Source organism: Malania oleifera, chromosome 11, assembly GCF_029873635.1.
Source record: "Malania oleifera isolate guangnan ecotype guangnan chromosome 11, ASM2987363v1, whole genome shotgun sequence".
Taxonomy (NCBI): domain Eukaryota; kingdom Viridiplantae; phylum Streptophyta; class Magnoliopsida; order Santalales; family Ximeniaceae; genus Malania; species Malania oleifera.
The window spans coordinates 6,495,734-6,511,131 of NC_080427.1; the positions used below are offsets into that span (position 1 = coordinate 6,495,734).

The following is a 15,398-nucleotide window of genomic DNA, read 5'->3' on the forward strand; positions in this document are numbered from 1 at the left end:
TCCTCCACCGCATCACCACTCAAGGATACCTTCTTGATTTGTATTTCATGACTTATTTTGAACTTTCTATCTTGAATTATAATTAGTGTCTCATTAAGTAGTCTGATCAATATTCCAATTTCAAGGTGGACTTTAAGACACGGGACGAAACATAGGCTAAGGATTTAGGTTTCAACAAGAATAAGGAAACTAAAGCTCAAAAACCCCTCCCCAAAATGACATTCATGCCCCTAGGGTTGACAAAGTTTGACCGAACTTGCTCTTTGAACAAGCTGCCTACGTACCTTGTTAGGATCAGGTCATAATGTAGTTCAGACTCTTAATAAGCTTGACAATTCATTTGAAGTACTGGTACATACCAATCTGGTCAGGACTTTCATTTGGACCGTAATGTAGGCTGATGGTATTGGATAAAGAAGAAAAGGATTTAATAAGATTCAAAATTATCGTTTTTTTAAAGGTAACATTGGTCAAAGATCACTCATAAGATATGCCCCTTATTTTTTCTTCATTTTTCTTTCCCCTTTATTTCTCCCTTTTTTTTTTACTACATATTTTGCTTTTCCTTTGTGAAGGAATCTTAGCTTCCCCTTTTTATTTGGAACTCATCTGGGGTTTCATATTTTTTCCTTTTGAAATTGTCCAGTGTGGGGTGTGATCTTTTGACAGTTTATTCAAGAAACAACTTTTTTCAGGCTCTAAAGGGCTTGCAAGAGATTTTTTATTTGATTTTCTTTTAGGTAGCAGAAAGATGGTCTGCCATCCTTTTGGTAGTAACCATTGCCTTAAATGAATTGTCAGACACTAGGAAACTCAAACTCAGATTAAATTTCTGGTAAACTGACTTTTAAGAAAAAGATGGTTTAAAATTCAAGCTTAAAGGGTTGAAAAATGGTAAATCAATGTTTGGTTCTTTTGGGAATACTTGGTTAAGCAAAGATGGTCACCCCTCATTTAACTAGAATACAATCATTATACCCTTAAGACACAAACCATAATCTAGATAAAACAATTGAGAAATTTTGTTCATTAATTTCATCACGGGGTACACAATACATTAGGTAAAGTACAATAGAGTTTGATAAATCTCCATCTACTTTTCCTGTTAAAACTCCTCATAATTTGAAATCCATTTCCCACAACGCCCCTTATGGATTGACAACATTTTCTTCTAGACTAATTTATCTCTTTAAAACTACCAAGGACAAATTGAAGTGGAGTCCCTACTAAGGATCAGTCTTGAGGTTTTTTCTTCATTTTCATTTTTTTTTTTTTTGTTGGTTTTTCCATTGCCCCATTAAATAGATTCTCGAGACCAATTTTCTGTTTGGCAAAGTCATTCCCTATATCACTGCACGAACCACAAGCAAAAGCAAACAAAATTTGGCAAAAGCTGATAGTCAAAGGAGGACGTGATGAGATGGTACTAAAATGCATTTTATTTCATTTAAATTCAAAATAATCCAACAAAAAGAATTCATGGGTGTTGTCCTTTTATTGACAAGAATAAAGGTTTCGTTGATTCTATCACCACTAGATACTCGAGCACATGTCCAGTTTTCCAATATCACCTTTGTGTCATGTTGATTCACCTCCAAAGTTGACGATCAGTCAATCCTCCAACCTAGCATAGAGCTCTATTAGATGAGCATCCTTTTCTTTTTGGCATTACCTCCTCCATAAGGATATCCTTGTACTCCTTGCACCTCTTCATCTTTGTTTCTGTCCATTTCTTCCTTTAGAGCTCCCTGCCCAATACTGGAATTGCTCATTTTCCCCATCTTAAATGTCCCTTAAATTCGCTCTCCGGTGATTACCAAATCGGCAAAATTCTAGGGAGTGCTTTTGACAAGATAGCCAAAATAGGAATCTTTGAGGGTGTTGGCAAATAAAGAAATTGCTTTCATATCCTCAACCAGAGGATGAACCTGTACTGCCATTTCTCTCAAACAGTAAGCGTACTCCTTAAATGTCTCACTCGCTTTCTTTTCCATGTTTTGCAGAGTTAACCTGTCGGGAGCCATTTCAATCACGTGCCAGTATTGAGCTATAAAAGCCGGAGCTAGATCTTTCCAGGTATAGATCTTTGCTCGGTCCAACTGGATGTGCCATCTTATGGCTACTCTCGTTAAACTATCTTGGAAGCAGTGAATAGGCAACTTATCATTATCAAAATGCGCAGCCATCTTTTGACAATACATCTTCAAATGAGTTAATGTACATTTGGACCCACTAAACTTCTCGAAATTCGAAACCTTGAACTTTGGGGGTAAAACCACATTAGGCATCAAACATAGATTGAACGCGTCAACTGATCCAAATATATTTGTTTCCTCCATTGCCCTCAGGCATTCCTCCAGCACCTCGTATTTACGGTTGAACTCTGAGCTTGGAGCTTGCTCCTTGACTGCTTCCCTAGTTGCTCCTTTCTCTCCAGTATTTGGAATCACAATTGGTAGTGTCCTCATTGATGGGAATCCTGACATTGGTACCGTTGGGATGAATGGTGGTGCGCTTGGACTAGGACCGGTTGTTGCATTCATTGGTTGATCTGGAGGGCGATTATCAACAGGTGTAAACCCGAGTGGAAACATGGTATCCTCTTCCATTACAGGCTCCGAAATTTGCGCAGCTTTCCCCTTGTTCGTAGTGATGAATATCTCCATTAACTTATTTACCCGATCTTTAATCTCCTGAACATCTTGACGGATTTCCTCATGACTCTTCTCAAATCCTCTCACGCTACTTTCTAAATGCTCTCCCATGATTCTAACTTTTCACCCGGAGAAATAAGGATGTAGAGAGATTGTCTTGTTCTGCTCAATGTTGGAACCCCAACTTTTAGTTCTACCTAGTTTTACAGGCAACTGGAATATGAGCATTGACCCATTGGAAATGACTATGCATGCATGACTATGCATGAAATGCATGAATGCAATTTGGAAAAACTTCATCACTTAATAAAAACTCCCAAATCAACCCAATTCTTGATATACAATCCTCACAATTTAAGAATCAAGTTGTCTTCCTCAACTTGTGAACACATTTATTTTCTTCTATTGGATTATAAGAATTACGCCATCTACTGAGCATTCAACCCTTGACAAATCTTTTTTCAACTAAGAATTCTTAAATGCAGTCCTACCTTTCCATACAACCATATCATTCCTGTTGAGGCAAGACTTGGCGAAACCCACCCATTTAAGGAGTGGGAACTTCTTAAAGGCACAATAATTGAAGGGCGGATGGAGGGAGGATTAATTCTGTTAATGCCCCAACTTAACCAAACTGCCCCTCAATTCTTTCCTCAACCACCTCAATTCTTTTAGTTCAACTACTTTTCTGATGATTTTGTTGGATTCCAAAACACTGCTGAACCTCTATTTTTTCTTCATTGTATACCACTACTGAGTTGTTCATAGGCCGACTCAGGGTTTTCCCATAATTTTGACTAAGTAAATACGTATGCCTAAAATGGATGCAAAGTATTGGAAACCACACAAAAGAATTCAAGCAGATACGAAAAAGATTGGACTAAGTCATGTGAAGAAGGATGAAGCTCCTATCCCAACCCTAGGTTGGTTTATCTCCTACAAGTTTTCACCATGGCTATATCCTAAGGGAGGATATTAGAGTTTATAGTATGTGTGGCTCAAGCTATATTCCCTATTAACAATAGGTTCTCAGCATGTCCCCTACCCTTACCCAATAGGCTTGGACAAAGTTCACACTGAGCGGAGTACTTCGTCCCCCCCAAAGACCTTGTCTCATGAGAGCTAACGGTATTACACTCCTATCTATTCCTAAAAGGTAAAGCTCGGGTAGGAGGCCGGTGAAAATGTGTGTGCTCACATAAACTTTAAAAGCCTATCCACTTAATCCCCACATATCATCAGACCCTGCACATGTTCATCCATCCATTCCATACATACAAGAATTAATTATATTAGAATTATATGCAAGCAAAGTATTCAAAAAAAAAAAAAAAACACAACAATTCATATTTTTAGACAAAACATCATGGAATAATCAAAAGACCTGATGATTTCAAAAAGGGTAGAGGTATTTTAAACCTCACCTGTATTAGCTATGAGGGAAGGTTTATCTACCAGGATCCCCTCATTTGGAGGTCTTATTAGACATTCCTAAATCGTACTTTGATTTCCATTTTAATTTTTAATTTATTTTATTTGTTTATTTGTTTACTTTTATTTATTTATTTATTTTGTTTATTTGTTTATTTATTTATTTGTTTATTTTAAAGAAGTTAATAAAAGACCATCAAATTCAATTTAGGGATAATAATTCATAATTAATTAAGCACCATTCGTAGAACGGGTGTGCAGGGTGTGCTAGTGCCTTCCCCTTGCATAATTGAACTCCCGATCCCAATTCTGGTAAAACTAACAAAGACTATTGGTTTCTTGACCTAGGAATAGTTTAGAGACCAATCAATTAGTAAATAGGCGTTCTAACCACACCAAGGTAAAAAAAAAAAAAAGTTAGTGGCGACTCCATTCAAATTTCAATATCTATTAGCCCTTGCCATTCCGAACCTTTCTTTAGGACGTTGCGACAATTTGACGGCTCTGCTAGGGATATAGAGAGTCGAGTCATTAATTAGTTTTGAATTATCCTAAATATGAATTTAATGACGCACCCACACAAAAATCAAGAAAATCATAAAAAAATATCCTTGTAAACATTCCCAGATTCTTCAAAATCTTGATTTTTAATTTTTAATTTTATTTTTTTTGGTATTTATTTTCCATTTTTTTAAATTTCAAGTCAAAAAAATTCGAAATATTTTCTTTACTCCATAAATATTTTCCAAAATTTTCTCAATTTTTCTAATTTTTTAATAATAATTTTATGTTATTTTCTCCAATTTTTTTTTTTAAAAAACCAATTAAAAATAAAATAAATAAATATATTAAAAAAAACAGTTTAAGAAAACATTAATTAATCTGAGCCCAAACATTTGGACTACTAACTTAAATTTACTAACTTAGCCATTGAGCCCAAACTAAATGCAATTTAACCTAACTTAGGTTAGGTAAACCTGTTTGGACAATAAGAAAATGCAGGAAAATCTCATTAAACGCAATATAGAAAAAATCCGAAAGAGAAATAGTGTACTTATCAGTCATATTTTCTTCAATTTGACGATAAAACTGTAGGCTTCTTTGTGGATTCCAATACTTGAAGTTGTTGCTGCAATGGAGCTGCTGTCTGAGGCACGAAACGGATGTTGAACAAGCTCTAAATGAAAATTTGACCATCTAGAATGAAGAAGCACGAGTCCTGCAAAGCTTGTCAAAATTTCAGCTCAATCGGACGAGAAATCCTCATCCAATCATCTAGATCAAATTGACCCCACAGGCACCTCCAATCCTTAAGCTGCTGCTGCAATGAGGCTATTGTCCAAGGTACAACCAATGATTCAAAGCTCTAAATAACAATCTAACTGATCAAAATTAAGAAGGGTGAGTCATATACAACTTATAGATATTGCAGCTCAATCGGACAAGAAATCACTATCTAATCATCTAGATCAAGTTGACTGCGCAGGCACCTCCAATCTTGAAGCTACTGCTGCAATGAAGCTGTTGTCCAAGGCACAAAACCAAAGTTTCAAACCTCTAAATAAAAATCTAACCGACCAGAATTAAGAAGGGTGAGTCGTATACAACCTGTAAATATTGCAGCTTAATCGGACGAGAAATCACCATCCAATCATGTAGATCAGGTTGACTGTGCAGGCACCTCCAATCTTGAAGCTGCTGTTGCAATGAGGTGCTATCCGAGCCCCAAAACCAAAGTTTCCGAGATCTAAAAAACTATTATATGGTCCAGAATGAAGATGGATGAGTTAGGCACTGCCTGTCAGGTTGACTGGGCATGCACCTCCAATCTTGAATTTTCAGCAAAAAACACTTTTTCTCCCTCACTTTTTCTTAGCCCAAAGCTCTCTTTTTTCCTCCTCTCTTCTTGTCTTCCCCCTTCACTTTCTTTGAGGCCTCCATTTATAGGCTTGGGAGAGGTAATTTGAATTCAATTTGTTTGTTCAATCAAATTTGATTGGTCAATCAAATTTTAAAACAAATATCCAATTTGTTTTATTCAAAATTTCAACTCCCAAGCTAACTCCCAATCAACATAGTTTATTCTTGATTTTTCTTTTCAAGTTTGAAATGTTCAATCAAATTACCAATTTGCTGTAATAAAAAATTTTAATTGCAAAGCTAACTCCTAATCACCACTTATTTTCTATTTTTGCACATTTTTCACATTGCATGTTTGAAAATGATTTGCAAATTGAAGACTACTTGGCCCACTTCCATTTATTTTCTTTTTCCAATATAAAAAAGTATTTTCCTTTTCTTTGCATGTTTTTTTTTTTTTTTCCCTTTGTTTTTGTAATTTAAGACCCCTAGACAAATTGGGGTGTCTACATGCATCATATACTATGTCCAAAGAGTAGACAATCTTTTTGACATTGCCCAATAACTCCAAGCTCAGCCTTCTTTTCTAGTGCTATGTGGTCCATTCAAGTGTAGTAACGCTTCTTGTTTTTTTGCCCTCCCCTTTACATTGTTGATTTTTGTGCCTTGTCCCACATGACAAGTACATATAATTTTTCAATTATTCTTGGGTTTTGGTTGTGGTGACATTTTCTCATTTTATTCTTTTCCATTTTCATTTGTATGCCTAAATTTCAATTGAAATTCCATCATTTAGTCACTTGACTATTTAGTAACCTTTGTTTCTTATTATTGTGTTATTCAAGATTGTGGAGGGCTTGAATAGGATAAATTAGATTACTTAGATGGTGATGGTGGTGATAGCTCTAACTCAACTTCATTTTCCTCTCATTGTGTTTCTTTCGACCAATGGTATGTTTGGGTGGTGATCCATTTGTTGAAATGCCACAAGTTTTTTTTGTTTTTTTGGAAATATTTTTCTTGCCTCAAGTGTCTAGCGTGTGTCAGTTAGGATGCACATTAGATTCTCCTTTCTTTCTAATAGTCTAGTAGTAATTCACTTGTCCATTCAGATATTCAAGGTTCATGCACGTTCAGATATTTGTAGATGATTTTCTCTTATAGGCATGAATTTATTAATGTATTTATTCAATTCTACGATAAAATTAAATTAAATTTGGTATTAATATGCATTTTTTTAATTTAATATGATTATTGAATTTAGTAAAATCATATTCAATTGTTTTTTTTTCGGATAAAAGGATTATTCATCAAACATCATGTGCCCATACTTGAGCAAAATAGGAGTGACTGAAAGGAAAAGTAGACATTTACTTACCATGGGACAGTCCTTGCTTTTTCTTATGCATGATCTCAGAAATTTTTGGGCTGATGATGTTTTTTATAGCTTGTTTTTTAATTAATAAAATTGCCTTTAATGTATAATTTTGCTTTTTTTTTTGGGGGGGGGGGGGGGGGTGGTTGCTGTTTTCTTTATGTACAACATAGCATACTAGTCAGGACAAAGTTGTCTCCTGGTGCGCTTATGTGTTTCTTTGTTGGGTATTCTCAAGCCCCTAAAGGATATGTGTTATGATCCTCAAATTTCCCAAAAATTATGTTGGTACCTCAAGGATACCTTACTTTTTCTAGTTTGTGATTTTCTATGGAAGAGATGTTTTCTTGGTCAATAATCCACTAGTGGTTCCCCCTCTTGAGTTAATCCTCATTCTTGTAAAGGTCACTGCTATTCTTACCCTTATGCTGATAACTCCTAAAAAAATTTTGATGGTATATGAGGCTATGAGCACCGCAAGTTAGGAATTGATGCCACTACCACCATGCAGTCGCCTCCTATGTTCTCCACTATTTTGGATTCTGACTTTGGAGATCCATCTTAGTTAGACTTGGGGTTGCGCATCTGAAACTTACTCTGAAGTCCTTGGTCACTTATCCTTTATTGACTATATTTCAATACTTCATCTTCCGTCTGCCGCATTCTCTCGTCATGTCTATTTCCCTTTTCCCCCCTTCTTCACATGTTCAGGCACTTGGTAATTCTTGGGTGGAAATATGCGATGGTTGTCGAAATAACAGCTTTGACTTCTTCAAGAAAATGGGGATTGCTGATCTTCCACATGATTTGGTTAAGTGTCATTGGGTCAATACCATTGAGTATCTTCTTGATGGTTTTAATTGAATTGCGTAAAGCTCATTTGGTGGCTGAGGGTTATACCCAATGTCTGGTTTTGGTTATTACCTTCTTTGTTTTGTTGCATTCTGTTCATGTTTATATTTCCTTTGCTGTTAATTTTTATTGGTCTTCAAACTAGTTAAATGTCATTAATAATTTTGTATATCAAACCTCGAGGAAAAATTGTTCATGGATCAACATGATGGGTATGTTGCTTAATGGAAGAGTGGGAAGATCTGTAAGTTGCATAAAGCAGTCCCCTAGGGCATGGTTTGACAAGTTTAATAATATGGTTTTAGAATTTAGATACTGGTAAAAAAACTGATGTGGTGCTTCTGACAGTTTATGTTGATGACATCATCACCATAGGTAGCGACCTTAGCGTGATTGAAGATGCTAAGTATTAGCTTGAGTAAAAATTTCAAATCAAGAGTTGTTAAAATGACTAGCATATTAGGAGCAAAATAAGCTGATATTCCAATGGATCCAAATGTAAATTTATCTAGTGAATGTGGATTTGATCTTGGTGACATGTAAAAGAAGGGCAGATCGGTGCACAATGGGTCTATAATACGCAGTCTTACCTTGCATTTTTGCAAAAGGCTATTTCCACGTCTCGAACCCGTGACCTCTAGGTCACACGGTGACAACCTTACTGTTGCGCCGTATCTTGGTGACATGTATCTATATAAAAAGTTGGTTAATTATTTGGTAGCCTATTGTATTGTTTTCTATGAGGTTGGTTACTACCTATTCCTGTGGAGAAGATCAGTGAATAGGATGTTCCTCTACAAAATCTTTTGGATAGATTGGGATCATGGATGACTAATCATAGAGGAAATGAAGTTCGACTAGATGGAGCTAAAAGTAAGTCTAATAAAGTTTAGCAGGAATTAGCGAGGCTTCAAAGCTCTGTCAATTATGAGGGTAAGGGTTTTAAGAGGGGTTTTTTTAGTTAGGATTTTGGTTTTTATTTGTTTTTATTTTATGTTTCTAGTTTTATTTTTCTTATGTTTTTTTATTCTTTATTTTTTGGGTTTTGAGGATCTCGTCTTCCTCTAGCTTTGTAACTCTATTATCTTTCTTAATATATTTCTTTTGCTATTAAAAAAAAAAAGAGTGATTGGACAATATTGGATATGGTAGAAGTGGATACTATTTAGAATAGAATAGCTTACTCTATTGTGAAGATATCAAAAGAGATTTTAGGTAAGCCTAGAGGAAGATACTTGGGTAGTAAAGAAAGTTGGTTGTGGGATCAAGAAGTCTAAAAAACCGTCAAGACAAGAAGAATCTGGTATAAAACATTACAAAGTTACAGAAATATAGAAAGCCTTGAAAAGTATAAAGAGACAAGCAAAAATGCAAAAAAATGCCATTAGTGAAGCTAAAGATAGAGCTTATGATACTTTATATACTAGATTAGACACAAAGGAAGGAGAAAAAGACATTTATAAACTTGTTAAGAGTTAGAGAAAGAAAATACAAAAAATTAGGTAATGTAACATGTATAAAGGACATGAATGATAATGTCTTAACGATAGAAGAAGACATAAAATAGAGGCAACAGATATACTTTGATAAGCTGTTTAATGAAAATCAAATTAAAAGCTTGAACTTGAAAGTGATAAATGAGGAAAAAAACTAAAAATAGGAGATTTATTTGCAAATTAGAGTCATTGATATAAAGATGACTTTAAAAAAATATGAAAAGTGAGAAATCTGTAAGACTAGATAACTTACCAATTGAAGTTTGGAAACGTTTAAGAGATAAAGGAAGCATAGGGTTATTTAATCTATTTAACGCTATTGTAAGAACCAAGAAAATGCTGGAGGAATGGAGGAAATGCACATTAATACCTTCATACAGGAACAAATGCGATGTTCAAAATTGTAATATCTATTGCGCAATTAAGATTATGAGTCATAAGATGAAACTATGGAAAAGGGTAATTGAGCAAAGAATGAGACTAGAGACGAGGATTTTAGAAACTCAATTTGGTTTTTTGCCTAGGATATTGACAACAAAAGCTATTTTATTTTAAAAAAAATAATGAAAAAGTTTAGGGAAAAGAAGAGGAATTTACATACGGATTTTATTGACCTAGAGAAAGCTTATGATAGAGTACCTAGAGAAGTTCTTTGGTGGGTTTAGAAAGGAATGGAGTATGCAGTAGATATTCTGAAGTCATTAAAGAAATGTATGATAAAATAATGACTAGAGTTAGGACTATAGGAAGAGAATCGAGAGATTTTCCAATCACAATAGGTATGCATCAAGGTTGCACTTTTGAGTCCTTATCTTTATATTTTAGTGGTTGATGAACTTAATAGGATCTAGAATGAGATCCCTTGGTGTATGTTGTTTGTAGATGGTATTGTCTTGATTGATGAAAGGAGTGGGGTGGAATCTAAGTTAGAATTTTGGAGAACCACTTTAAAGTCTAAAGGTTTTAGGATTAGTAGGAATAATATGGAATATATGAAATTTAATTTCAGTAACGTAAGAAGTAGTATTAGAGAGAAGATTAAACTTGATAATCTAGAAACTAATAGGACTATTACGTTTCGATATCTTGGATTTGTTATGCAAGTAGAAAGGGAAATTGAAGAGGATGTATTATATAGAGTAGGTTCGATTAAATGGAGTGTATCAAGAGTGTTGTGTGATCGCATAATAACCTTAAAATTAAAAGGAAAGTTCTATAGGACGGCCATAAGGCCAGCTATGCTTTATGGTTCAAAATGTTGGGCAACTAAGAAAGAATGTGTACAAAAAGTAAAAATTATCGAAATACGAATGTTAAGGTGGATGAGTGGTATAACGTTAAAAGATAAATTAAGGAACAAGTACTTACACAATAAACTAGGCATAGAACCAGTAAAAGATAAGAAATGGCTGCTTAGATGGTTTGGGTATTTGAAACGCAGGCCTAATAGTGCACTTGTGAGTTTGAGTGAGTGAGTCTTTGTTTCTGGCTTGAAAAAGGGTAGGGGTAGGCCTAAAATAACTTGGAATAAGGTAGTGAGGGGATTTAATAGCTCTTAATCTAGCAGAGGGAAATGCTCTCAATTAGGTGAATTGGAGGAAAAGGATTTATGTAGCCAACCCCACCTCGTGGGACTTAAGGGTTGTTGGTGTTGTTGATGTTATGCGTTTTTTGTTGTGTGTGGGGTTATTTGTGTCTTGTGGAAGTATTTTAATTAAATATTATCTGGAGAGTGTGTTCTCCTCTGGCTGACAGATTTTCTTCTACTCTTTCTTCTTCTTTTATCTCTTACCCCAACCCTAATATTGTCCTAATGTTGTTATTTTACCATCAACTTAGATCTATCAAGTGTGCAAACTTTAAATTTTGAATGGGCCTTGAATACTGCAGGAACTGGAGAAAGAAGGTTTGCGTGTAGCTTTGAGGTCTTGCCATGACAAGCTTATGCCAGGAGGAAATATATATATTGCAGACACATTAGGTTTGCCCCTCTCTATTTCTCTGTGTGTGTATGTGTGTCTATGGGACAATGAATGTATTCTAGCTCCAAAGATGCCTAAATGCAGACCACCCCTTTATTGGCAGAGCAACCTGGATTCAACATTCCTACTCAACAATGCTGAAAGTTATCGAAAAACAAATAGGTCACATTTGTGTTTTAAATAATTGAAACTATAGTAGTTATGTCTAATGGTAGCTCAGGCCAAACTTGAAGCTACCTGTTGACGAGGTTGTATTTTTGGTTAATGGACCAAGTCAATCCCATATAGCAGTTTTGGAAATTTTTCCATGTCGCTTTTGCCATCTCTCTCTAATCTTGTGGGAGTTTGGCTGCTGTTATAAAAAGGTGCCAGTTAAGAACTTTGAGAAAAACACATACCTTATTAAATCAGCTGGTCTGAACTGAAACTAGGGCTTTTTGATTAGTCAGTAATTGGTAAAAGAGTATATAATAGATTCACCCATTTCTATGGGAACATTCTACTTTATTGTGAACATCAAACCTTGGAAGAGTGATCTTGTATGTCTGCTGGTTGGCAAATGTGGTTCATTGTGTGATTCTGCCATTATATCATTTTTAATTTCTATTTGAAGATCAGACATGCTTTGAAGAGTGGACCTCTTGTGCTTGCTTTTGAGGGTTTTTCTTTTGGTTGGGGGCAGGTGGGGAGGTGGAGAGTTACGAAATTGAGGTGGGGGGATATGGGTGCTCATTTTATACATCATTGTTTTAAAAGGCTTAATCAAGGCTCACCTCAAGGCACAACATGCCTAAAATGCCTTAAGGCTCAATCTAAAATACCAAATTCCAAAAAGACTAATGCATTATGTGCTGAGGCCAACACATTTTTACATTAGACACGCCTTTGCGCCTCTTTAGTTGAGGCTTATGCATTTTGGGTATGTAATTCTCAAGTAAAAATTGGTTAAAGAATTTTAACTACATGTTTGTATAAAAGGAATCTCATAATATGACTTGGTTTCTAGAACTCTTGAACCTCAATCTTTCCAAAAAAAAAGAGTTGTATCTTAGATCAAGAAAATAAATTGAACTTTGTGATAGTATTACTATCTCTTGTCATGATTTATGTAATGTATTCAAGTTAGCAATTTTTGAATGGCCACCAAGTAGTTTGTAAAGTATATATAATTTTTCTTACATTATATTTGTGATTTTTTTAATATTTCTTTATTTTTAAAATATATAAAATTTATTTACATTTTTTTAATCTTAACAAAAAATTCTTAAAAGGCTTACGCTCCAACGCCTTAAGGCTTATGCCTTGCCTTTTAAGGGTTGAAACGCGTCACCTTACACCTTTGCCTTTTAAAACATTAGTTTACATTTTCATCATCTTTGCAGGTGAACTCAGATGTCTCTATAGGCTAACTCCAGTAGCAGTAATTGGAGGTTCTTTCCTGCCTGGTTTAGCTGGGCATAACATTTCAGAAGCTGCTGCAGCTCGCTGTGCGGTTTTCACTGGTGAATATTTCCTCTAGGACTCCTCATTTGCATTGCACATGGTTTGAAAACTTACCATGGTTCTGGTTGGTTAATATCAGGTAAAAATGTGGGGCACTTCTCTCACATGGTACGAGAAATGCAGCAGTTGAATCCTTTGTCAGTTCTTCAGGTGTGAGGGAGCTTTTTTCTGTTTGTATGATCCGGGCTTTTGAAATTAGCATAGTTTATTTTTCTGAACCATGTTTTGAATTTGTTCTGTATATTTTATCCCTGGTATATATATTTTTTTCTCCAGAACTGGCATTTGATTGTAAACCTTCAGACATTTCTTTTCTTTTGAAGTGAGTTTTTTTACAAAATTGATTTTTTCCTACTAAATGTTTGCCATACCTCTAAAATTTTACTTTTAAGCCATGGGATTATAGAAATTCCATCTAAAAAATGATCCATTTTACTCTAAAACTGAGTTGAGTCTACTGTGCACCTTGTTCGTTACTGGGAGAGTATTTAAGACTGTCAAAGAAAAAAAGATGTTGATTCTGCCTTCTTCAGCAGGCTTGAATATTTAAGGGTGATTTTATATTGCCAAGATGTGGGACAACAGCTAGGAATGTGGTTGGTTTCTTGGTTGGTGGGTTAAGTTGTAAAATCTGGACCTAAATAGGCTAAATGAAACAACTGATACCACATTTTAGGTATTCCTTTAAATCAGCCTAACATTGGGTGAGGATGCTATAATGCTTTAATTTGCTTCTATATTGCAATCATTTGTCTTTCATAAACAAACATAATTTTTTTTCAGTATTATTTATTCTCTCTCTCCTGGTTTGGGTGCTTCTTGAGATGTCCTTGGCTCAAGTTATAGAATAGTAACTCCAGCTTTCAATCTCATGGCATTCTTAGTCCCACTCATTGCCATGACACTGGCAATTGGCAAACTTGAACCCCACAAAAAAAAAAAAGTTGTCTGATAACTTGAATCGTTGGCCTTTTGTGTGGTGGCATTGTAGTTGGAAAACAAAATCTTTCTCCATTTGAATGTTCTACTATTAAGGGATTTAAACACTTCTATATGTGTGCATGCATGTGCGTTGCATGCACATGTTTTCACTCCTCATCCGGTCAGGCAATTGGCTTACCCTTGCCATATTTTTGGAATAGGATATGTTGGTGTCAGCCTGAGTCAACAGCCTGTGTCAACCTGTTGGAAAGCATGAAACAGTAGCTAGTCAATGAATTAACCAATTTGTGTGCTATAAATTCTCTCCTTGGCCAGGATGTAGGTGAAACCCTGCAGCTTTAGTGTTAGAATTCAAAAATTCAAGATTACAATTAGCCTGATATATTCACATTAGAATATTATTATCTGAAAATAAATTTGTAGTTTCATATGCTAGATTCTGATATCAAATGTAACATTTTGGCTCTACTTCGGGATCTCCCAAGTACATATCAGTTGTGGGATCATGATGCTAGGCATATATTTTGGTATATTTATCATTTATAAATCCTGGTTTTGGGCTCAACTCTTTTAACTTTAAAATTTCAACGCTTATGTAGGTTTCGGGAGAATTGGAGTTGATCGACACTCTCAGCAAGCTTTTCAGTGATGACAAACTATTGGAAGCACGTCGTGCAGCTGCAAAACATGCATTTCATGCTCTATCAAGTGGAGTAGTTGCAAAGATTTGGAACCTACTGAACTTTCATGTTTTCAAAGGGGCCTTGTTAGAAATAAATTGAATGTTAGTGGACAACAAATCCAATTTGAATACATGCTGCCTGATCCAAAATCAAGTATGCTATGTTTTTGGCATTTATTTTGATACCATCTAGGGGTGAGCATAATTCGGGAAAACCCGAAATAACCAAATTAACCGACCGAAATTGGTTGGTTCGGTTTGGTTTGGTTTGGTTCGGTTAAGAACACAAGATCGGTCGGTTCGGTTATGGTTTTACAAAGTTCGATCAAGAGAAATGTTAATTCGGTTAATCGAAATAACCGATTTAATAATTAATTAAAATTAAATATAAATTAGTATATGTTAATTTGTTAATATGTTAATTAGTATATGCTAATTTGTTAATACGTTAATTTGTTAATATGTTAATTAGAATATGTTAATTTGTTAATATGTTAATTAGTATTTGGTAAAAAATGTACAATTATATTATGTTTTTATTAATTAATTTTAAATTAATTCGGTTAAATTCGGTTAACCGAACTATCCGAAAAGGTAATTCGGTCGGGTTCGGTTCGGTGA

At 35.0% G+C, this 15,398-nt stretch overlaps 1 protein-coding gene across 1 annotated transcript in view; it reads left to right on the forward strand.

Moving 5' to 3' along the window:
- The window catches only part of LOC131168131 (probable 3-deoxy-D-manno-octulosonic acid transferase, mitochondrial), an 87,121-nt gene extending 71,930 nt beyond the window's left edge, over positions 1-15,191 (forward strand). Inside the window, exons 9-12 of the mRNA XM_058127365.1 lie at positions 11,559-11,649; positions 13,033-13,152; positions 13,233-13,303; positions 14,695-15,191. Of these exons, the coding sequence (XP_057983348.1) occupies positions 11,559-11,649; positions 13,033-13,152; positions 13,233-13,303; positions 14,695-14,877 (465 nt within the window). The 3' untranslated portion in view covers positions 14,878-15,191. The remainder of the gene's footprint in view (positions 1-11,558; positions 11,650-13,032; positions 13,153-13,232; positions 13,304-14,694) is intronic.
- Positions 15,192-15,398: the final 207 nt, after the last annotated feature.